Source organism: Hemiscyllium ocellatum, chromosome 34, assembly GCF_020745735.1.
Source record: "Hemiscyllium ocellatum isolate sHemOce1 chromosome 34, sHemOce1.pat.X.cur, whole genome shotgun sequence".
NCBI lineage: Eukaryota > Metazoa > Chordata > Chondrichthyes > Orectolobiformes > Hemiscylliidae > Hemiscyllium > Hemiscyllium ocellatum.
In genome coordinates, this window is record NC_083434.1 from 16049202 (window position 1) to 16075476 (window position 26275).

Genomic DNA, 26275 nt, shown 5'->3' on the forward strand with positions numbered 1-26275 from the left:
AAAGAAAATATTTAGCCCAGAAGTGGGTGGCTGTGGTTCATTGTTCTCAGACTGTTTCTTGGGAGTTGGATTAAAAAGAGCATCTAGTTTTTGCTGCTTTGCCATCTTTCTTTTTTCATGAAGAAGCTGTTCATAGGGTCTCAGATACAACTTAATGCCATGAACTGCTATCCTGCTGTGTTCTGCATTGTATTATTGCCTTCTAACAGCTGCAACTGTTTCTCAACTTCCCTCAGGATCGAAGACAAAAGAGAAGTGGAGAGTTCTCATGGGGCTGCATTCTGGAGTTCTTCATCTTCATCTCCAGCTTCAACTTCCCTCACAGCAGCAAGTTGTTGTAGATCGTTCTCCCACTTCTTCAAATCCAAACAGCTTGGTAAGAGTGACACAATGTTGTCTGATCGCTGGAAGCTCCTCTGATGGTTCAATGCCTTTAAAATCATGAAGAAAATCTGGGAGCAGCTTCTGCCAAACTCTATGCAAGCAGTCCTTCCTAACATCACCCCAGGCCTCCACAATGATGTCAATAACATTCTTAATGTTAAAGCTCTTCCAAAATTGAAGAACACTGTCCTCATTATCCCCCTCAGTTGCTACAACCAGTTTCCTGAATGTACAGCTTAAATAATAAGTTTTAAAAGCTGCTATGGCCCCCAGTCCATGGGTTGAAATGAGAGGGTTTGTGTTCGGAGGTAGAAATAGCACTTCGATGTTTTCAGAAAGCTCACCATTGTCCAGAATGAGGAGAATCTTGAAATCCAAATCTTTTCTTCCACAATAATTTCTTTAAAAGAAATCCTTGACAACATCAACATTATGGTCGGAAAAAAATTGCCCCATCATCCAATCTCTTTTGCTTGTCCTGAAGCAAACACTGAGAGTGGGTCTAAGGTAACCTGGGATGGAATAGCATGAGAGCCAACGGGAGTATGTGTTTTTAAAAAATTGTTGCCCTTGACACTAAGATAAATTTATGTAAGTATGATATCATGAAGCTCTAGTAACACTGGAGTCAATAGAACAGGAGGCAAGGTCTCCCCTGGTCGGAACTATACGTGGTACAAAGGAAGATGGTTGTGGTTGTTTAGAGTTCAGTTATCTCAACTCCAGGATATCTCTGCAGGAGTTTCTCAGGATCATGTTCTTAGCCCAATCATCTCCAGTTGCTTCATCAATGACCTTCCCTCAACATAAGGTCATAAGCAGGGATTCAACAATAATTCCACAGTGCATGTTCAATTTCCATGTTCAAATGCAGCAAGATATGGACAATATCCAGGCTTGGGCTGAAAGTAACATTCACGCCACACAAATGCCACCAATTGCACTTGCCTGCTTTTAACCTTGGCATACCATCTTGCACCACTTCTCGAATTCTCAATCACGCCATGCTCCGTACTCATTGGGAGGTTTTAGTAAGCGCTGTCGTTGCTTTTCTGACAATTGTCCACCCTCTATCATCATTGCTAGGTCTTCGTTGTTATGTCCCACGGGTATCTTTTTCTCAACCAGGAAATCTTTGATTTCGCGAAGTGCTTTAAGCGATCGAAATTCCGCGATGGTTTCCTTGTTGTCCTCTTCTCTGAATTGGAAAGAGGCTCTTATGATTGGATCGGTTGAGCGCTCTAGAGATTCACGCTTTCTAATTATGGCAGATGGAATTTGAATCTCGAGTTTCGGTATTGCCAGACCTCCATCTTTGTTTTTCGAGTACAGCAAGCCATCTGCAACGTGTTGTGGCAGGTGTAGGAATTCTTTCACCGCATTCCGAATTATCTGATCCAGCTTCATCAATATGTTTTGAGACGCCTCTGTTAGTATCAGATGGAAATATAGTCTTGGAATGACATGCACTCTGAGAAGTTCCAATCTCTGTGTTGGTTTGAGAGGCGCCGTACGTAAGCCTTCAACCCAGGTTTTGAGTTTATCCTCCCATTCGCTCTCTTTAACGCCTGCCCATGGGTCTATCCGGGCTAATAAGAGACAATCTAACCACCATCCCTTGACATTCATCACCGAATCCCCAATATCAACATACTGAGGATTACCTTTCACCAGAAACTCAACTGGGTGTACAAATGCAGTGGTTACAAAAGCAGGTCAAAGTTTACCAATCCTGCAGCAAATAAATCCTGCAGCGCCAAAGCCTGTTCACAAGGCACAAGTCAGGAGTGTAATGGAATATTCCCCACATCTTGGATGAATGCAGCTCCAACAACACAAAAGAAACTTGACACCATCTAAACAAAGCACCCCACTTGATTGGAACCACTTGCACAAACATTCGCTCCATCCATGACTGAAGCTCAGTAGCAGCGTCTGTACTCGGTACAGGTTGCATTGCAGAAATTCACGAAGGCTCCTTTGACTCACCTTCCAAATCCATGACCACTTCCACCTTGAAGGACAACGACAACAAATATATCAGAACACCACCAGCTGCAAGTATCCCTCCAAGTAATACATTGTCCTGACTTGGAAATATTCCGCCTTTCCTTCATTGTTGCCAGAACTACACAAAGCACGAGTCAGACCACTCCTGGAATACTGGGAATCATTTTGGACCTTTTATCTAAGGTAAGATATACTGGCATTGGAGGCCATCCAGAGAAATTGATCCCAGGCATGGAGGAACTCTCTTATGAGAGGATGAATAGATCGGGCCTGTGCTCATTTGAATTTAGAAGAATAAATCCTCTTCCTGACCTCTCCACCCCCACCCCACTCCGGCCTATCACCCTCACCTTGACCTCCTTCCACCTATCCCACCTCCATCGCCCCTCCCCCGAGTCCCTCCTCCCTACCTTTTATCTTAGCCTGCTTGGCTACTCTCTCTCATTCCTGATGAAGGGCTTATGCTCGAAACGTCGAATTCTCTATTCCTGAGATGCTGCCTGGCCTGCTGTGCTTTGACCAGCAACACATTTGCAGCTGTGATCTCCAGCATCTGCAGACCTCATTTTTTACTTAGAAGAATAAAAGGCAACATTATTGAAATATATAAGATTCGTAGGGGAGGATGCAAACAAAGTGGAAGGCTGAGCCCCTTTGCAGAATAACTTCAGACTACAGGGCATAGTCTCAGAGGAAGGGGTTGCCCAGTTAGGACAAAGGTGAGGAGGAACTTCCTTCTCAGAGGGTAGTGCATCTGTGAAATTCTTTACTGTAGATGGCTGTTGAGGCTGGATCATTATATAGATTCAAGGCTGTAACTAAAAGATTTTTAATTAGTAAAAGAGTCAAGGATTATGTTAAAAAGCAGGCAAGTGCAATTGGGGATTCTCATATCAGCCACCATCTCATTGGATGGCAGAGCAGATATGATGGGCCAAATTGTTTAGTTCTGCTCCCAAGTCTTTGGTCTTAAAACTAGACGTTGAGACACTTTGGCCAGATTCCTTTCCGCTCCTCACTCAAAGTCCATGCACAGTTTCAGCAGCTGTCATTGGATAACAATAAGGAATGAAGTCACAGGTCAGTTTTTCTGGTCCAGGGGTTCTGAGGCTATATGTGGCTGGTTCCCAGGGGCTGAGATTTAAATAGAATTCAAGGAAGAGCACACAGTTAACAGTGTTGGTCCACAAACACTATATCATCTAACCTGGTCGTACTTCAACAGTGGTGCTATCTGTGTCCGACTCCCCATTTGCATCAGTGACTTTCAGGTGAAAAATATACTTCCCTTCCACAAGGTTAGTTAGCTGCAGTCTTGCTTCATGATCTGAGTAATGTATTACCTCCTGTATTAGATAGAGAGACAGAGAAAGTGTTCACCATTACTCACCTTACATTTGTTAAAAAGCAAACATAAAAAGCCTGTACTGAAGAGATTTCAATCAGATGAAAAGTTAAAAGCTAAAAACGTAAGATGTGTTTAGTCTGATCTGCCTGACAGTAGAATCTCTTTGCTTTAACCCTAAGCTCTCTTATTGCAGTATATTTTCTATTTGCTGCATAATTCCTGAGAAGAACCAGGGAGATACAAAATGGGACATGGCATGTAACCTGGAGAGTATGAAATTATTCACCTTGATAAGAACAGAAAAGCAGTCTTAAGTTTTAAAAGACATTACATTTCAAAATACTTAAGTTCAAAGAGACTTAGGCTACTTATACATGGAACAATCTAAAATAGCAGCTAACTAAAGCAAGCAATTAGGAAAGCGGATGGAGTATTGAATTTTATTGTAAGGAGAATGGAGTATAAGAATTAAGCAAGTCTTGCTGTAATTGAGTAGAGCTTTGGTAACATCACAGCTGGAACACTTTTAGTCTTCATTTCTAAGGAAGGAGATACTTGCACAATGAAGGTTTAACCATACGACAGAGAATTTCTTCTCTGAAGAGATTTAGGAGTCTTTGGAATTCCTTGCCACAGATAGCGAAGGGGCCAGAGTCCTTGAGTATATTTAAGGCTGAGATAGATAGATTACAGCTGAAAATGTGTTGCTGGTCAAAGCACAGCAGGTCAGGCAGCATCCGAGGAACAGGAAATTTGACGTTTCGAGCCAGAGCCCTTCATCAGGAATGAGGAGAGGGTGCCAGGCAGGCTAAGATAAAAGGTAGGGAGGAGGGACTTGGGGGAGGGGCGATGGAGATGTGATAGGTGGAAGGAGGTCAAGGTGAGGGTGATAGGCCGGAGTGGGGTGGGGGCAGAGAGGTCAGGAATAAGATTGCAGGTTAGGAGGGCGGTGCTGAGCTTCGGATTTGTTGTAGGTACAGGTTGTCCTGGTTGGGTCCAAATTTTGTTGGTTGGAATGTAGTCCGGAGTCCGTGTGGGATCAGTCAGTTCCGTAGGCAGGTGCTGAGGAAGGAGATGTGGCTGTGGTAACGAGTCTGTTTGAGAACGTGGTTGAAGAGCTTCTGTGCAGAGGAGATGACCTGGGGGGTGCAGTGAGAGAGAGACTCACTGAAATCCTTGTAGAGGGAGGAAGAGAGCTTCTTCAAGGAAGGCATCCTTGCAAGAGGATTCGCAGTAGGTTAAAATCTTCGAGTAAAAAGTGAGGTCTGCAGATGCTGGAGATCATAGCTGAAAATGTTCCTGTTTCTCGGATGCTGCCTGACCTGCTGTGCTTTGACCAGCAACACATTTTCAGCTGTGATCTCCAGCATAGATAGATTACAACCAAGGTTTATGGGGAAAGGACAGAAATGTCAGATCAGTCATGATCCTATTGAATGGCGAAACAGGTTCGAGGGGCAGATGATCTGCTCATGCTCCTATTTCATATGGTCTTCTTTGGTTCATGGGGTAAAACGATTGTGCTATGACACGAGGCTGAGAAAATTGGGGTTAGAAAAATTAAATTAAATGCAAAACTCTTCAAGGGTTTACCAGAATAAACAAGAAGCTTATTCCCCCTGGGCTGGGAAATCTGGAACACAGCACCACAGTCTCAGGATAGGGCAACTTTGACTTTTTTCCTGAAAATGGGTGCTAACACTGGACATTAATTATATTCAAGGCTGTCACTGACAGATTTTTAATCTGTAAGGAAATCAAGGATTATGTGAAAAAGCAGGAAAGTGGAGTTGGGGATTATCACATCAGCCACAAATTCGTTGGTTGGCTATTTGTAGTTTAAAAGAAACACAACATTCAGAGATGCAGAACAAATGATGGCGAAGATTGGATTATATGGAATGATTTACAATAAATCAACACAACTTTTGCAATGGAAGCAAAGTATATTTTATCTGTGGGTTCATGATAAACTAATCTTAAATTGCTGATAACAAAATATATGTATCCTCACAGGCATGCAAATTAATTTAGTTTGTCAAATTGTTAGAAAAGATTTAGAATATATAGTAAAGGAAATTTCTTTAACATGACTATAGGTTTCATGATTTAGGACAGATATGCTGTTAATGAAGATTGAATTAGATTGGTGAATGAAGGAAAGGGAAAGATATGGAAATAGGGCAAGTAAATATTGCAACACAGAGGTTAAACATTGACACAGAAAGTGGAATCAAATGGCCCATCTCATGGTTTAATTCCTATACATCTCTTTGATGTTAAAATATGAAATAAGAACAATTCAACCTAACATTTCCATCAAAAGCAGAAAATACAGCATTTGATTAATCTTTGTAAACCACTCCCCACCTGCCCCCAGTCCTTTAACTGTCCAGGAACTCTGCATTCTTCCAACTCTTGCATAACCCATACTACCTTTGCCCCACCATCAGAGGCCATACCTTCAGACACCTAGTCTCTGGAAATTCCCTTCATAAACTTTTCTACCACTCTTCCCTCCTTTAACAGGCCTCCTTAAAAAACGTTTGACAATCATGTGGCAAGCTGTCGGATTTTAACTGATAATGCTCCTTGTTTGGTGATTTTGTTGTAATCGTCTGTTGGCTGTTCTCTATGCTGTCTGCAGTTTGTCACTATATGCTCGGGCTTGACTAAGAAAAAGAAACTGAAAGTAAACTAGCAGCTGCGAACACAGACATTTCAAAGTATTGAATAAAACTCTTGTTCATACATAGAGCCTTGGTGTGTGTCATCTCTGCACATCTCCAAGGCACAACACAATAACAAGAAAAGAAGATGGAGAACCATTTAAATTTACCAACTCTGGCTCCTTTCCTTTCTTCACGAGGAGATCTACGCATACCATGATATTAGGTGGATTTCAGGTTTCAAGATCTACTTGGTAACAATGGGTATGGGACTTTTACAGGTAACAATGACTAGTGATAGATGTCCATTATCTCAAGTCAGACAAACTTCAAGCAGCGCCCAGAAAGAAATCTATGTTTGATATGGCAGTAAGTGCTCTTGAAAAGTGTTTTGGGAAAAAAAAACCATGATGCTTGAATGATACCCTTTCCACCCTAGGTGCCAGGAAACTAGTGAACTTACAAAACAAGACATGGCATTGTTGTGGCAGTTGGCTTCTGTATGTAAATTTGGTAAACTAACCTTTAAACTAATTTGTAACCAACACACTGAAAAATATTTAATTCTATCAATTTGGGAATGCCTAGGGATCTTGTGGCTTAATGGGTGGCATCACCACCTTGGGATCAGAAGCTCCAGGTTCATGTCTCACCCCAGGACATGATGACCAAGGAAGATGTGTTCAAAGCACAAATAGATTGATTATGAGATGATACTATTGGCTTTAAGAGGTGTATTTTGTACTTTACTTTTATGAAGAAAGGTTGAGACATAGCTGGCATGCAGTTTGTTCAATGCCAATCAAGTAAACAGCTTGAAAGAACTTGTTTTTCTTTTTTTTGGAACAATAGAAGCAGCCTGAATGGGTGGGGTCAAGCTCCCAAAGAACAAAGATGTTTAGTTTTAGCTTTCGACTGTCACTGGGTCTTGAAGCTGGATGTGAAACCTCTCTCTGTTCCAGCTAAAAGCTGGCATTCTCTTCCTGCTGCTAGAATTACATGAAACAAGCTGTTTTACTGAATTTACCTCTGCCAAGGGTGTGATTATGGGAACAGTTAATTAGTAGTTAATATATACATTATTCTGTTAAACATTTTCAAAGAGTTACAATTAAGCCAATTCTTTTCTTTTTATTCTTTATATATTTTAATTTTAGTGTAAAAGAAAATGTGTTTTGCTTAATGTCATCATGTGGAGGTGCCAGTGTTGGACTGGGATGGACAAAGTTAAAAATCACACAATACTGGGTTATAGTCCAACAAGTTTATCTGAAAGTACTAGCTTGCAGAGCGCTGCTCCTTCGTCAGGTAGCTAGTGATGAAGGAGCAACACTCTGAAAGCTAATATTTCCAAATAAACCCGGTGTTGTGTGATTTTTAACTGTGCTTGAAGTCGAGTAGTTTGACCAAATGAATTGCATCTGGAACTCAACACCTTACACTTCCCTTTAAAATAAGAACAAGTTAGGGTTTAAACTATCTTCTTAATATATTTTGAGGGGGATTTGGTCTGGTCCATGACAATTTTCAACCTGCAAACCTTTCCACACATACCAATGGCAGCCAGTAAGAGTGGGAGAGATTCCTGGTCAGCCATGTGGTGGAAGCAACTTTAAGCGACTACCATTATTAAGTATAGTTCCAGACTATAGCACACATATAAAGTTGCTCATTGCCACATTAACCTAATGCCCTGAGTGAATCAGAGATGTGTACAGCACAGAAACAGACTCTGGTCCAACACATCCATCCCCTCCAGATTCCAAAATTAATCTAGTCCTACTTATCTGCAATTGGCTCATATCTCTCTAAACTTTTCCTATTCATACATCCATCCAGATGCCTTTCAAATGTTGTAATAGAGTCAGAGGTAGACAGGCAGGGAACTGGAAGAACACAGCAAGGCATGCAGCATCATGAGATGCAGAAGTCGGCGTTTCAGGTATAACCTTTCTTCAGGACTAGCTTGCTGTGTTCTTCCAGTCCCCTGCCTGTCTACTTTGGATTCCAACATCGGCAGTTTCTTTTTTTTATCTGTAATAGAGTCAGAGTCATACAGCATGAATTGCAGCCTATCACCACCACTCATACAGAATGATGATTTCACTGAAAAAAAACAGAACTTTAGCAGTCCAAATCAAATTGGTCATGTTTGATTCAAAAAGTTTAACACAGAAATGCACCCTTGTCATTTACTACAGAGAGCTGTCCAAAAGGTAAAGTGTTAAAGTTATGCAACTGTTCACAATGATTGAAGAAGTATAAATTAGATACTCACACCTGCAGCAGGACTCTGCCCATCCCGTGTCCAAAGATAAGATACAATGTCTTGGTCATCAGTGGAGTTGGAACCATCAAGGGTGATGGAGTTATTGGGTAAAGCCAGAAAATGGTTACCTCCAGCATTAGCTTCAGGACGATTATTGGTTTCTTAAAAATATATACAAAAATCAGTCTTCACGTGTCATTGATTGACCATTTTAATGAACAGTTATAAATTTCTAGGTTTATAAATTTTGTTTATGAGAATGAAATTGGTAGTATAAAAAGATTTCTAGACATTTTTGTTAAACTTTCCTCATTCAGGTGCCTGAGAGTCCAATAAGATGGGCATCTGAAATTAATTTCCTACCAATACCAAGTAAATAATTTTCAGCAGGCAACACTGAAAGTGAAACAGCAGCCAAGTTCACCTGTAAAACAGACTTGGGTCTTCTGTTGAGCACAGACGTCAATTATGTTGGACATGGTGTTTGACAGAAGTACAAAGTGAGAATTACTACCGCACAGTGAGAGTACCACAAGTGAAAATCTCACTTAGAAGTACAGCTTCAAAATGTATCCATGGGTAATAGGTACAATAAAGAGAATAAGGAACAGCTAAGAGGGACTTTACTCTTGCATACAGCGTATAATGTAGAGAATGTTATATATCTGTGATTTTTGTTTACCTTTATATAAAGCACATAGTACAAAATATACAATATATGGAAGTTCTTCTAACTTTATAAAATACAAAAAATGGAAAAGATTGGAGCTGATCAGTGAATAAAGCTTAAGCAGTCTTTAATAATGACTTGAAGGCATCATTTAAAATATTTGTTATTCTCATTTAACATGATTCATATAGGGGAGGCAATGGTGATTAGATTAGATTGTGGAAACAGGCCCTTTGGCCCAACCAGTCCACACCGACTCTCCAAAAAGAGTAACCCACCCAGACTCACTTCCCTCTGACTAATGCACCTAGCACTATGGGAAATTTAGCATGGCCAATTCACCTGACCAGTCCATCTTTGGACTGTGGGAGGAAACCAGAGCACCCAGAGGAAACCCATGCAGACATGGGGAGAATAGGCAAACTTCACACAGACAGTCACCCGAGGATGGAATTGAACCTGGGACCCTGGTGAGCCACCGTGCCGACCTGTCTATTGGTATTATCGCTGGACTGTTAATTCAGGTAATATTCTGGGGACCAACGCTTGAATCCTACCATGGCAGATGGTGGAATTTGAACTCAAAACAAAATCTGGAATTAAGAGTCTAATGTTGACCATTGTCAATTGTTGGAAAAACCCATCAGGTTCACTAATTTCCTTTAGGGAAGGAATGTTGACCACAAATCTCTCCTACTCTTACTGGTTGCCATCCTTGCCTGGTCTGGCCTACATGAGACTCCAGATCAACACCAATGTGAGTGACTCTTAACTGCCCTCTGGGCAGTTAGGAATGGGCAGTAAATGCTGGCCCAACCAGCCAGGTCCTCATCCCATGAATGAATAAAAAAATAAATAAATTCCACCTGGCCTTTGAGTTTAGATTTTTTCTCATTGTACTTAACAGTGTGCCAAGTGACTTTGCAGTGTTGCTATAAATGTACACAGTGTTCATGTGAGTGCTGGACTCAATTTCCTCCCTCTTATGTCAGGAGGGATATAGTTGGATTTGAGGCAGATCTGAGAGGCGTCATTAGGTTTATTCCAAGGGTTGTCATACGAGGACTGATTGAGCAGGTTCTTCTCTTCTTTCATGGGACACAGATATCACTCACAAATCCAGCATTTGTTGCACATCCCTAAATGCACTTGAACTGAAGACTTCAGAGGGAGTTAAGAATTGCTGTGGGTCTGGAATCACATGTCGGCCACAACAAGTAAGGGTGGCAGATTTCCCTCCCTGAAGAACATTTGTGAACAGGTGAGTTTCTATAACAATTGAAGACTTTCTTTTTATAGTAATCTTGAACAAGACTGTCAATTCCAGTTTTAAGAAATTAAATTGAAATTTCACTAGTAGCAGTATCCGATCTGAATGGATAACCCCAGAGAATTATGATATGGAGGTGCCGGTATCGGACAGAGGTGGACAAAATCAAACATCACATGACACCAGGTTATAGTTCAACAGGTTTATTTGAAACCGCAAGCTGTCAGAGCCAAGGCTCCTTCCTCAGGCAGCTAGTGAGAGAGAATACGTTGGACGCAGAATTTACAGAGAAAGTTCAATGGGTCATACAACTTACGCGAATGTATTGAACAAACTTAGATGGCTAATAAGTCTTTAATGGAGGTGCAGTTTCGATTGATTAATATGTAAATCTCTGCCTCAAGATAACTGCAGGTTTTATCAGAATAAAGGTGACCCCTTAGGTCAAACAATACATTTTAAGTGTGAGGCCGCGTTTCAAATCTGTTTGTATCTCATCCTGGAACCAGACTGTTTTTTTTCCAAAGTAGAAATTTATAAAATGCCACACTGAATGACTGTCCAGAGATTGTGTGCTTTTTGAACAAAATAGAATGTACTTGCAAATTCAAATTTACAAATGCAATTTCACTCCAAAGATTTATATGTGTGCATGTGCACTCAGAGAGAGACCGCATGTGTGCTCTTGAAAGAGAGAGCATATGTGTATGCTGAAGAGGGAGTATGTGTGTGAGAGCATGCATGTAAGTGTGTGTGAGAGGGAGTGCGCATGAGTCTGAGGAAGTATATGCACATGAGAGTGAGTGTGAGAGAGAGTCTGTGTGTGTTGCTGAGAGAGAGAGTAATGTATATGTCCATGCGTAAAAGAGTGTGTGTGTGTGTGTGTGTGTGTGTGTGTGTGTGTGTGTGTGTGTGTGTGTGAGTGAGAGAGAGAGAGAGAGAGAGAGAAAATATATTGTGGTGGGGTCACTCATAGTGTGACATGAACCCAAGATCCAAATTGCGGCCACCCTCATGGTACCAAACATGGCCATCACCTCCTGCTCAGCGACCTGCGTTGTTGCATATCCCGAAGTCCACCTTGGAGGGCGTTTACCCGAAGATCCAAGACTGAATGTCCTTGACCACTGAAGGGCTCCCCCACTGGGAGGAACATCCCTGTCTGGAGATTGTTGTGCAATGTCCATTCATCCATTGTCGTAGCGTCTGTTTGGCCTCACTAATCTACCATGTTTCTGGGCATCCTTGCCTGCAGCACGAGATAGACAACATTGGCCGAGTCACATGACTATCTGCCATGCACGAGGTGGGCGATGTCCCTACATGTAATGGTAGTATCCATGCAGTGTTTACCATGACAGGGTTGTGTGGTGTTATGGTTGATGCTATCCTTAAGGCTGGGCAGTTTGTTACAAACAATGGTCTGTTTAAGGTTTAGTGGTTGTTTGAAGGCGAGAGGTGGAGGCGTAGGGAAGATCTTGGAGAGATGCTCATCGTCATCAATAATGGATAGCAAATGTGGTCCCCTTATTCATGAGGATAGCAAATGTGGTTCCCTTATTCAAGAAGGGGAGTAGGGATAACACTAGTAACTATCGACCGGTGAGTCTTACCTCTGTTGTGGGCAAAGTCTTAGAGAGAATTGTAAGGGGTAGGATTTATGAACATCTGGATAGGAATGATGTGATCAAGGAGAGTCAGCATGGATTTGTGAAGGGAAGGTCGTGCCTCACAAACCTTATTGAATTCTTTGAGAAGGTGACTAAGGAGGTGGACGAGGGTAAAGTGGTAGATGTGGTGTATATGGATTTTAGTAAGGCGTTTGATAAGGTTCCCCATGGTAGGCTACTGCAAAAAATACGGAGGTATGGCATTGAGGGGGAGTTGGAGGTTTGGATTAGGAATTGGCTGGCTGGAAGGAGACAGAGGGTAGTAGTTGATGGTAAAGGTTCACCTTGGAGTGCAGTTACTAGCGGTGTTCCGCAAGGATCTGTTTTGGGACCATTGCTGTTTGTCATTTTTATAAATGACCTGGAGGAGGGGCTAGAAGGTTGGGAGAGCAAGTTTGCGGATGATACGAAAGTCGGTGGAGTTGTTGACAGTGAGGAAGGATGTGGCAGGTTACAGCGGGATATAGATAAGCTGCAGAGCTGGGCAGAAAGGTGGCAAATGGAGTTCAATGTAGCTAAGTGTGAAGTCATTCACTTTGGTAAGAGTAACAAGAAGATGGAGTACTGAGCTAATGGTCGGATACTTGGTAGTGTGGATGAGCAGAGGGATCTTGGTGTCCATGATCTCTGAAAGTTGCCACCCAGGTAATTAGTGCTGTGAAGAAAGCATATGGCGTACTGGCTTTTATTGGTAGAGGAATTGAGTTCCGGAGTCCTGAGGTCATGTTGCAGTTGTGTAGGACTCTGGTGCGGCCGCATCTGGAGTATTGTGTGCAGTTTTGGTCGCCATACTATAGGAAGAATGTGGAGGCACTGGAACGGGTGCAAAGGAGGTTTACCAGGATGTTGCCTGGTATGGTAGGAAGATCGTATGAGGAAAGGCTGAGGTACTTGGGGCTGTTTTCATTGGAGAAAAGAAGGTTTAGGGGTGACTTGATAGAGGTGTACAAGATGATTAGGGGTTTAGATTGGGTTGACCATGAGAACCTTTTTCCATGTATGGAGTCAGCTATTACGAGGGAGCATAGCTTTAAATTAAGGGGTGGTAGGTATAGGACTGATGTTAGGGGTAGATTCTTTACTCAGTGAGTCGTGAATTCATGGAATGCCCTGCCAGTAACAATGGTGGACTCTCCCTCTTTATGGGCATTTAAACGGGCATTGGATAGGCATATGGAGGAAAGTGGGCTAGTGTAGGTTAGGTGGGCTTGGATCGGCGCAACATCGAGGGCCGAAGGGCCTGTACTGCGCTGTATCTTTCTATGTTCTATGTGTTGCAGGCTGCGAAGAACATGGCGGAGTTTCTCCGCTCCTGGGAAGTACTGGATGATGAAGGGTATCCTATCCTATTGGGGCAGCACGGTGGCTCAGTGGTTAGCACTGCTGCCTCACAGCGCCAGGGACTTAGGTTCAAATCCAGCCTCGGGCAACTGTCTACATGGAGTTTGCACATTCTCCCCGTGTCTGCGTGGGTTTCCTCCCACAGTCCAAAGATGTGCGGGTCAGGTGAATTGGCCATGCTAAATTGCCCATAGTGATAGGTGCATTAGTAGCAAGTAGAGGAATGGTTCTGGGTGGGTTCCTCTTCGGAGGGTCGGTGTGGACTTGTTCGGCCGAAGAGCCTGTTTCCACATTGTAGGGAATCTAATCTAATGTATCGGTCATATCCAGTGTCTATCTCCTGAGGAGGCCGAGACAGTTTTATGCAGTGGCACGTTGGAACTGGCAATTGATGAGTTGAGCATCATGTTCTGTTCTTATGAGGACGTCCTTCAGCACCTTCAAGTGTTCTTCGCTTTCCTCATCTGAACAGACCCTGTGTGTGTATAGGGCTTGTCTGTAGGGGATGGCTGTTTTAATATGTTTAGGGTGGAAGATAGAGAAGTGCAGCATCGTGGGGGGATCTGTGAGCTTACGGCAGAGTGAGACTGAGGTGTCTGTCCTTGTTGGAAATGCATGTTTCCAAGAATGAGACTGATTCCAAAGAGTAGTCCATGGTAAGTCTGATGGTAGGATGAAACTTGCTCATATCACGATCTAATTCTTTCAGTGACTCCTCACCATGGGTCCAGAGGAAGAAAATGTTGTTAATGTATCTGCTGTAAAGTCTTATTTGGAGGTCCTGTGCAGCAAAGAAGTCTTGTTCAAATTTGTGCATGAAAATGCTGGCATATTGGGGTGCAAATGTGGTCCCCTTGGCTGTTCCGTGTGTCTGGATAAAGAACTGGCTGTCGAAGGTGACAGTTTGAGGATACATGTCCAGCCAAGGGCAATGGCTCTCCGAGGGGTCCAAAACAGCCTCAGTTCTCAACAACTGTTAATCTCTGGACACTAGCCTACAACTCATCCACTTTATCCTCGACCACATCCTTCACCTTCAACAACCAGTTGTTTATCTAGACACACGGAACAGCAATGGGGACCACATTTGCATCCAATATGCCAACATTTTTATGCATAATGTCGAGCAAGACCTCCGACCAATGCTTTACACCAGACACACTGACGACATTTTCTTCTTCTGGACCTATGCCAAGGAATCATTTGAAACTACACAATGGTATCAACAGGTTTCATCCCACCATCAGACTTACCATAGACTACTCTTTCGAATCAGTCTCATTCTTGGACACACACGTCCATCAGAGACAGACACCTCAGTACCTCACTCTACCCACAAGCTCACAGATACCCCATGATGCTGCATTTCTCGAGCTTCCATTCTGAACATGTTAAAAAAGCCATCCCCTACAGACAAGCCCTATGCATACACAGGATCTGCTCGGATGAGGGGGAATGCAAAGAACACCTGAAGGTGCTGAAGGATGCCCTCATAAGAACAGGATATGATGCCCAATTTATCAATCGCTAGTTTTGACATGCCACAGCGAGAAACCATCATGACCTCCTCTGGAGTCGAACACGGGATACAACCGATAGGATACCCTTCGTCGTCCATACTTCCCGGGAGCGGAGAAACTGCGCCATGTTCTTCGCAGTCTACAACACATTATTGATGACGATGAGCATCTCCAAGATCTTCCCTACACCTCCACTTCGTGCCTTCAAACAACCACCAAACCTTAAACAGACCATTGTTCACAGCAAACTGCCCAGCTTTCAGGTAAATGTCAACCACAACACCATACAACCCTGTCATGGCAACCACTACAAGGCGTGTCAAAGCATAGACATGGATACTACCATTACACGTGAGGACACCGCCCACCACGTGTGCGCCAGGTACTGACGTGACCTCGGCCAATGTTGTCTAACTCATACGCTGCAGGCAAGGATGCCCAGAGGCACGGTTCATTGGCGAAACAAGCAAATGCTATGACAACGGATGAATGGACATTGCACAACAATTGCCAGACAGGGATGCACCCTCCCATTCAGCATTAAGGGACATTCAGCCTCGAATCTTCGGGTAAACGTCCTCCAAGGCAGACTTCAGAACATGCAACATGGCAGAGTCACCAAGGAGAGGCTGATAGCTATGTTTGATACCCATGAGGATGGCCTCAACCAGATTATTGTATTCATGTCACACTACAGGTGACTCCACCACACGATACACTCTTACACACATACTCTCGCATAAACACACACACTCACAGACCCTCTCTCACATACACACACTCTCTCCCAAGCATGCATGCATGCACACACACACACAAATAACGTACTCACACTCTCTCACAGGCATATCCTCCCTCACAAGCACACACACACTTTCTCTCTCTCAAGACCACATGCATACACATATATACACTCTCTCCCTCTCTCTCACACACACACCTGATAGAGTGAAATCGCATTTATAAATTTGAATTTGCAGGTACATTCTATTTTGTTCAAACAGCACACAATCTCTAGACAGTCAGTCAGTGTGGAATTTTAAAAATTTCTACTTTGGAAATAAAACCAGTCTGGCTCCAGGATGAGACACAAACAGACTTGAAATGTGGCCTCACCCCTAAAATACATTGTCTGACCTAAGGTATCACCCTTATTCTGGTGAAACCTGCAGTTATCTTGAGGCAAGACATATTAATCAATCAAAACCTGCACCTACAATCCAACTGATTAGAGACTTAACAGCCATCTAGGTTTGTTCAATACACTTGCATAAATTGTACGACCCTTTGACCTTATACCATAAATTCTGTGTCTGATGTACTCTCTCTCACTAGCTACCTAAGGAAGAAGCGGTGGCAGTTTCAAATAAACCTGGTGGACTATAGCCCAATGTCGTGTGATTTTGACCAGAGAATCAGTAAACTTACATCAGAGTCACCCTTATCGGAATGTAAATTCATTGCAGTTTAGAAAAATGAGAGCCATTGTTAATGAAAGATTATGAGGAGGTTTGAAAAGTTGATCCTAATAGGATGTTAACCTCTCATAAGGAAATCTAGGACCAGGAGTCATTGTTTCAGAGTATAGGGGCAGCCACGTAAGGTGGAGATGAAGATGAATTTCTTCTTTCAGAGGGTCATAAATCTTTGAAATCTTCCACCCTAGAGAGGAGTGGAGAATAACTCATTGAATATATTCAAGACTGAAGCAAATAAATTCGTGAAAAATCACAAAGTCAACTTTATGGGGAGCAGGCAGAAAAGTGGAGTTGAGGATTAGATCACACCAGCCATAAACTTATCAGGTGGTGCAGCAGGGTCAGAAAGTGGAATGGCCTTCTCCTGCTCCTATTACTTACACCACGGCAGGAAACTGCAGGATTAGCATTAGTATGTCATAATGACTAGAAAACTCTGCCTGGCCTTCTCAGCTGATAGTTTGATGGTGATTTTTTTACCCTGGTGTGTGAAACAGTAAGCTGAAAGGTACGATAAAATACCCACAGCATCATGAGACAAAGAATTAAACAAAAATTCCATACACAATTCGAACACTGGCAACATGTAATGTATGGACAGTCAATTCTAGCTGAAATATGTGTTACACTTAACTGACCTTCTTTGATAGTGACTGCCACTGTTTTTGAGCTGCTTAGGCCTTGCTGGTCAGTGACAGTCAACCTGAATTGGTATGTCCCAACGTGAAGCCCTATCACTGTGGCCACAGCCTTGTCATTATCCTCAACTTTCACATCAGGGCCACTGAAATAAAGAACTTGCATTTACATAGCGCATTTCACAGAACCAAGCCATCCCAAAGTATACTACAGCCAACGGTATACCTTGAGTTACAACAGTAATGAAGGAAATACAGCAGCTAATTTATTCATAGAAACAGTAATATGATTATGAGAAGACAATTTGTTTTTCACTGAAAGAAAGGATAAATATTGGTCAGGAAACTGCACAGCTTTTCTGAAAAGTAGTGGTATAGGAGTGATTACCTCTGCCCAAGAGTATAGGCAAGGTTGGTTTAACATTACATCCAAACGATAGCACTGTCAACAACAGAGTAGTATGCATTCATTACTGCACTGGGGTTGCCAGCCTAGATGTTGTGCTCAAAGCTCCAAAGTGGGGCCAAGAGACCAGTGTCAAGATTAGAGTGGTGCTGGAAATGCACAGCAGGAGCCCTTCATCAGATTTCCTGATGAAGGGCTCCTGCCCGAAACATTGATTTTCCTGCTCCCGGGATGCTGCCTGACCTGCCGCACTTTTCCAGCACCACTCTAATCTTGACTCTAATCTCCAGCATCTGCAATCCTCACTTTCACCTATGAGACCAGTCATAACTGAGACTGCTGGGTATCAAATAGGAAAGGAAATTGTCAACTCTGCTCTGGTTAGTTGCTGTTATTGGAAAGGCCACAAATGTATGCTGGATTTAGAATTTTAGCATAAAATACATTCTATCAAGGCATATTTCATCAAGAATCTGATTTGTCAAATATTATCAATGCTCATTATAACAAAGCACAACTTTTAACTTAAAATTCAGTTATAAACATTAAGTTTCACATTTTTTAAAGTGATCTGGAGCCTTCTAGTTTTAATGCAGAGGAGATTGACCAGGATTGTAACATGGATGAGGAACTTCACGTTTACGTAGAGACTAAAGAATCTGCAATTGTTCTTCTTATAGTAGGAGAGACTAAGGGCAGACTTAACATGTTCAAAATTATGAAGGGTTTTGATTAAACAAATGAAACACTTTCTGCTGGCAGAAAGGCCAGGAAACAGAAAGCAAAGATTTAAGATAAATAGCATGGAACAATGGGAAGATGATTTTTCTCCCAACATAGTCAGTTATGTTGTTCTGGAATTCTTTGCCTGAAACACTGACCATTATAGATTCAACAGAAACTGACGGAATGAAATTGGGTGTATAACTAAAAGGGACAGTGAAAGAGCAGGGACTAATTGCAGAGTTCTTTCAAAGAATCAGCACAGGTCCAGTAGGCTGAGTGGCTTACTTCGATGTTGTAAGTCATTATAATTCAACTTAAGAGCATTTTACATTTGTCTGAATTTTCAACTGACAGTTATTCCAATTGACAGAACACGCGTGCTTCGATGTCAACTGTTACAGAACAAGAAAAATCCACAAATGAAGAGGGTAATGGAAACAGAACAATTTTTGAAGCAGATAAGATCAGCACTTGAGAGAAATAAACTCGAAAGGCGACAGAGATCGAAGAGGGAAATGGGAACTGACTGATCTGCACTATCGAAGCCAGCATGGCTTTATTATTCTGGAGTAGTTTTATTGGGCTCTGTATTAGTTTTCCGATGGAATTAACATCTCTTTTTATGCCATAATGAATTTAAAAGCCTTGGTTAAACAGTTTTTAAAAGATGAATATCTGGAGCAGAAGGTGTGTTTTCAGCGCTCCACAATAACAATCTATGAGTAAAAGAGAAGTTGGTGCTGCCCAATGACCTACATTTCAGTATTGACATCAATGCGGTTTCTAAACAAAATACCATTCTACCACCATGCTGAAAGCATCAAAAAACAAAATGTTTATTCCTGTACTTAATTACCTGATCTTCTCCCAGTGATATGAGATAATACCCTGATCATCAGTGCTCCCTTGTCCATCCAAAGTAGTACTTTCTACTGGGCTTATTAATTCTTTGTCAGGACCCACAATTGCTATTGGGGGACTGTTTTTCTCTGCAGGAAAGGAAAACAATGCAATAAATGTCAAAGGGCCAGTTGCTGACTCTGCACAAATGACAGGAACTGTCTTCGAGCAAGAGTTATCCTTTTTAGAATTCATGAATGCAATTCAAGACATTTCATGAGAAGTGTAGGTGCAATTTAAAGCATTTTAACAATACAGTGTGAATTATTGCAGTAGGTTGTCGTTTGACATTTTCAGTTTTTCTTGGCAGCTGTGTTTTAGTTTTCAGATAACTTCAGGAAGGCTGGTTCAAAAACAAACAATGCTAGAATTATCATTTGCCAAGGGCAAAACAACAAATGCAGAAATCATTTTTTAAAAAAGTACCCATGGGAAAGCCAGTAATAATTCTCTTCAAAATCTAAATAAGCAGCTGCAATCATAACCTGCTAGAACACAGAGTCCTACATTTTTCACCTTCAGAGATTTGTCTTTTAACTGCATCTGTTTCTGGTTGTGAAAGTCACCTGTTAAGCGCATTTGTTTATTAATCTGGTAAGTCTGCTCCTCCTGAATGATGTGAAACTGGCCTTTAACCTTCCAAGGATTCAGGAAGTTCATTTGAAAATCCACTTTATACATACTTACACACAGTGAAAAAGAGACATTGCTAAAATACTTGTCTATCCCTGATTTCTCCGCAGGACATTCCCATAGTCAAATGCAAGAATGGGTGGGAGGTGTGTTAGATGAAGGCAGTCCACAATGCTGTATCTTGCTTGCTGACCTACATCGGCTCTTAGTCTACTGACACATTTCCACTGTATTTAAATTCTTTCACAAATGCTGTCTCCCACCACCATCTCTACAACCTCCTGCAGGTCTACAATCCTCGAAAAACTCGGCATTCCTGCAATTCCAGTAATTTGTATATCCTTGATTTCCTTACACTGGAGATCTTTAGGGCCCAGGCTGTCAAATTCCCTCCTTAAACCTCTCCACTTCTCTTTGGTTAAAGCGCTCTTTAAAACCTACCTTTTGATAGTATTTTTGGTCAACAGTCCCAACACCTCTTTCTAGAGATCAATGTCAAATTTGACCAGGTAACCCTGCAGGAACTGTTACTATGCTGAAGATGATTTTTCTTTAGTTGGCCATAAGCAGTCTTTTACAATGCTGAAGGTTAAGTGACTAAGGAGTCATTGATTTGAAGAAAAGGAAACCCTTTCTGTGGATGTGAATGCCTGAACAAGCAGCACAGCATGTTGTTTCATGATCATAGAAGCCCTACAGTGTGGAAACAGGCCATTTGGCCCATCAAGTTCACATCGACCCTCCAAAGAATAACCAACCCAGACACACCCCCATTCCCTCTCCTTGCATCGCTCATGGTTAACCCACCTAACCTACACATCCCTGATCACTATGATCAATTTAGCATGGCCAATCCACCTAAACTGCACATCTTTAGACTGTGACAAGAAACCAAAGCACCCAGAGGAAATCCACGCAGACACAGGGAGTACGTGCAAACTCCACAATACAGTCACCAGAGGCTGGAATCAAACCCAGGTCCCTGGCGCTGTGAGGCAGCAGTAGGATTTTACTTACCTTTAAATAATTTTATGGCACCCCATTGGAGATGCTATGCTTGGTCTGCTTCTGAAGGTGAATCCAACATATGAAATTGAGTGACATGTACTTTACTGTCAGACCTGTGGTCATATCCTACACTCAAGCTTGGTACATTGAATGCAAATGGGCACAATTAGACTCAATATTTTTGAATATATCTTCTTATCATCCTTTTAAATAAAGACAAATAAATTCTGCTGGAAGTAACGGAGATATCTTGAAGAAGTAGTAATGTCAAGGTCAGCTACAGTGTCACGAAATGACATAACACCAGGTTATAGTCCAACAGGTTTAATTGAAAGCTAGCGTGCTTCCAATTAAACCTGTTGGACTATAACCTGGTGTTTGTGTGATTTTTAACTTTGTACACCCCAGTCCAACACCAGCATCTCCAAATCGTGACTAAATGGCATGACAAGGTTAAAGAGGGAAAACAGCTTGGTCCTGATCTTGTCTCAAACTTACATGTCAAGAACTGGGAAATGACATAGAGACAACACAGTGTCAAGTCAATGTCTTTATCATACAACTACAAGCTTCTACCAGTTGTACACTGAAGGTTTGTCAGTCTGTGAGGTAACGTGCAAGCATAGAGATCCAGTTTGCTTCAATGCCTCAAGAACACATGGGGTGTGAACACAACATTTAACTTAATTAACTTTTTGCTTGTTTCAATGACATTTACAAACTATAATAGCAATGCAACAAAAAAAAACTTCTTCACCAGTTCATGTTTTGATGTTTTTCTAATTAGGAAAAAGCAAAGGTCATTGGTAGAGATCTTTAAAAACCAGACATTGGCTGGAAAAATTGCAACATGATCTGTCGAGATGCCTCATCACTTTGAAAACACTTGACATTATAAAATCAATTGGAACAACTTGTAAAACTGTAAAAGATTTATGAAAGAGAAAGCTTAGAATTTGGAGAGCTGAAAACAGTCACTGTTTTTCCCACCATCATTTTCCATCAATCCTGCTTAGCTCTGACCTTGCCCGATTTTAGACTGCTCTCCACCAACTGATTTTTCTTACTCTGTCCTGATGCATGTCACTCTCCAACAATATCCTGAACCTTATCACTGTCTCCTAAATATTCGCCCACTACATTTGATCAGCTTGGCCCAGCTCATTTCCAAAAACCAGGTCCAACAATGCATCCTTCCTTGTTGAACCAGACACATACAGCTGGAGGAAATTTTCCCAAACACAATCTCGGTGCCCTTACACAACCAGTATTCCAGTCTATATTCGGGTAATTGAAGTCTCCCATTAAAACCACCGTTGGCATATCATTGTAATTTCCTTGCAGGTTTGTTCCTCTGTATCCTCCGTCCAGTTTATGGTCTTTCGAGTCACTAAGTAATGCAATTGTACCCTTTATATTCCATAACTCTAGCCAAATTGTCTCTATCCTTGAACCCAATGAGGTATCTTCCTTTTCACGCACTGCAATGTCCTCCTTAATCAACATTGCCACCCCTCCTCCTATACTTCCTTTTCTATATTTCCTTAGCAACTTCCATCCATGAATATTTAACACCCAGTCTTGCCCTTCTTTGAGCCCGATCTCCGTCACTGATACATTATCATCATTGCACATGGCAACCAGCATCTGTAACTTCTCAACTTATTTACCAAATGCATTTACATATATGCATGTTAACTCTTCATCCCCTACTTCAACGTCACCTATTAACATACTATTCTCAGTGTTTGTGTCAGCTGCATCCTTAAGTATTTTGCGAGCTCTGGTATCCTCCTCTACTATTCTTCCTTGGCTACTACACCACTGCATTTTCATCCATTTCTCACCAGGGCAACACTTCAGGACACTAACTAGCAAAATTCCTCAAAGGTGCAAGAATTCAACATGCAAACAAATATTTCTGAACAAATTTTGGTTTCAGAGTTTTGGGGCAAAGCTGCCTTTCAATGGGCATTTGTTGCATGTGAGCTATTTGTTTTCAGTTGGATACTCACCAGGTTGGACAATGACCGTCACCTCAGTTGAGGACTGCTGCCCAGCAGAGTCTGTCACGGTGAGCTGGAAGGTATAATCCCCTTCCTGCATCGCAGACAACTGGAGGTAAGGGGTCCGCACACCCTACACAAAAGAATTACAGTTTACAATTGCAGGTTATGAAGAACAGTAGCTTTACTCAATCAATGCTGAAATGAAGGCACAAGAGTAATCATAAAATTGTAAACTTTAGTTAGATCAAAATGAAGAGAATCATGTGCAGTTTTAATCCACTTTCATGTACTAAATATACAATAAAAATTCACTAAGATGATGAGAAACTATATACAATAAAATCAAATTTGTACAGCACGCGAGCAGAACACTCATCCAAATACATCTGTGCCAGTGTTATGCTCCACACAAGCCATTTCCTACTTTATTTCATCGCATTCCATGAGAATTGTCATCTAGTATTTTCTCTCATATACTTGCCTTAGTTATCTTGAATGCACATATGCTACTTATCTCAACCACTGCATGCTACGGCAAATGCCATATTTGCACCATTATGAGTGAAGATGTTTCTTATTTGATTTATCAGCAACTATTTTATATTTATGGCACACAGCTTTAAAATTCACAAAGTTGGAAACATCTTACCCATGCTGACCTTTTTGAATTACTTCAGAATTTATAAAGACCTCTATCATGTCACTACTCAGTCATCATTTGACTGAGATATCCTTTCCATTTTTGTGAAGCTTTTTGCACCTTCTCCAGTATCTCAACATCCTTTTGGTAATATGCAACATTGAGCATTATAAGAAAGACTTAAGTTTCTGGAATCATCTTTATTAAGGCAAAAAATGTCTGCATGGTGACTAATAAAGGTTTGAGAAATTATGAAAGGTTTAGACATAGTACACAGTGCAGTCAGTGACAAGGAGTCCTCACTTTAAAATTATTGAGAAAAGAGGTTGGGATAAATTGGAGCACAAAATGCTTTGGCGCAGGGAGTTGTTGTACAAGAGTCTCTTCCTGTTAAACTACCAGGTTGTTTTCCTTAACCTACTAGACCAGTTAAGCCTTTTAGATCCCACCTTAAAAGGCAAATAGAGGCAGCAAATATATCTTTCACCATGATATTTGTAATGAGGATCCATCATACTACATGAGGAGCAGCAGTGCAGGTTGCAGTGAGTTTTAAAGAAACCTTCATAGCCAGTTTTAGGAAGGTTATTTATGCAGACAGCCAGCAGCTGGGAATGCTGAACTTTGAGAACCCTGCAGGATAGAATCTCGTGGAAGGAAGAATCTACAGATGACAGAAAACAATTTAAAATCTGATAAAAGATGTGTAGCAGTGCAAGTAAGCAAGGAACTCATTGGAACTGGAACACTCCCAGGCAGATACAGGCAACACTACATGGGCAGTGGTCTGCAGCAATGGTCCTGAGTCAGAGTTCAGCTGGAGCCTGCAATTGGAGTTGAAATCCCTGGAGGGCAAGGTGCAGACTTTGAAAACATGGTGCAGTTACTGTCTGAGAAATTCATGAATAACCAGATATTGCCATCGTTGCAGGCATTGGCCAGTGAGGTACCATACATCAAAGGAAAGCAAGGGTCACTGAAGTAATTTTAAGAATAGGTTTGAGTACCAAGAATTTCACAAGATCAGAGTTAAAGAGCAATTTAGAAACTGAAGCAAACAATGTCTATTGGAAGAAGAAAGCTAACAGATTATTAACTCCACAGAAGAAAGTAAGAAATCAATTATTTAAATTGTGGTAAAGTCAGGAAGAATTTACTCATTTATTAATTACTGATGCTGAAAAGGTGTTGCTGGAAAAGCGCAGCAGGTCAGGCAGCATCCAAGGAGGAGAATCAACGTTTCAGGCATGAGCCCTTCTTCAGGAATTTATTAATTAACCTTATAGATGGCAGGGGCCATCCAGGAAAAAAGTGCAAGGCTGCAGTAGTGAAACATTTAGCCAAGTCTATTCAAGAAAACAGAAATCAACTTATAAAGCTATGAAGAGCAGGAATCACTTGCTAAAGTCATGAACAGAATAGGATTTTCCTTAAAGCCACAAGCAGCAACATTTATTCACTAATTCTGTTAAAAAAAAACAGAAATCATTTGATTGGCCATGAAATGACGGAAATCTTCCATCTTACTTGCAGAAGGCAGTAGTCTTCCATTATGGTTAGGTAAGCATGGGAAAACCTTTCATTACAGCCCTGTACACAGTAGCAGCTTATTATACTGCAGAATTAAAATCTTTAAAGCAAAAATAATTAAAATATAGCAGAATTAAAAACCATCAAAATAAAGAAATTAGTAATGATTCTAGGAAGTCAAGACAGCAGAAATAATATTGCCAAAAAAATCCACTTTTGGAGATAGACTAAATAAAACGCAATATGAGACATCTTGGAGAAACAATCCTTAAGGTACAGAATTGCTTCCAAATTAGATGCTTAATCAGAAGCTGAACAAGTAAGCACACATTTTTATGTTTGATATGGAGTATAGCTGGTAATGTTATGGTTCGCCATGGCATAAAATAAGCAACAGATCCTTTTGCTGAAATTCTACAATCTTTTGATAATTACTTAAACCTCAGAACAAATAAGATTCTTGACGAAGTAGGATTTAACAGAAGAATTCAGTAACCAGGGGAATCAATAGATAATTTTGTTGTCAGAATTCATAATGGACTGAACAGCTGTTGGGATTATTGACAAGTTTTGTCAGATGAACAAAAAATTTGACTTTGAAGACGATCGTTCAGATGGTGAGTGAAAAAGTCCTGAAGCAACACAGATCACTTCCCAGACAGAAGATCAATCTAATCATAGGAGAGCAGCAGAATCCATTCAGTTCTTAAGGTATCAAAAGTGTTGAGCACATGAGAAGCCAGTACAGGGAATAGGCCATACAGCAGATACGATAGATCATCAATGCTGTACCACAAGGAAACTTCACAGACACAAGCAATGCCCAACAATTAAAACAGAATGCTGTATTTGTGAAACAATAAGTCAGTTTTAGAAAATGTGTAGAGGTAGGACTAATAAAGGTTTACAGGGTATCATAAAGTCAAATAGTTACTCATATAAAGAAGTTAATTAGATAGAACAGACTACAATAGAAAAAAGCTGAAAATGTGTTGCTGGAAAAGTGCAGCAGGTCAGGCAGCATCCAAGGAGGAGAGTCGATGTTTTGGGCATGAGCCCTTCTTCAGGAATGAGGAAAGTGTGTCCAGCAGGCTAAGATAAAAGGTAGGGAGGAGGGACTTGGGTGAGGGGCGTTGAAAATGCGATAGGTGGATAG

General features: G+C 41.4%; 1 protein-coding gene across 1 annotated transcript in view; it reads right to left on the reverse strand.

Moving 5' to 3' along the window:
- Positions 1-26275, reverse strand: part of LOC132832151 (dyslexia-associated protein KIAA0319-like) — a 133978-nt gene that overhangs the window by 12275 nt on the left and 95428 nt on the right. The window contains exons 12-16 of the mRNA XM_060849900.1: positions 22956-23079; positions 19256-19388; positions 17268-17413; positions 8690-8841; positions 3602-3740 (exon numbers count right to left, since the gene is read on the reverse strand). Coding sequence (XP_060705883.1) covers positions 3602-3740; positions 8690-8841; positions 17268-17413; positions 19256-19388; positions 22956-23079 — 694 coding nt within the window. The remainder of the gene's footprint in view (positions 1-3601; positions 3741-8689; positions 8842-17267; positions 17414-19255; positions 19389-22955; positions 23080-26275) is intronic.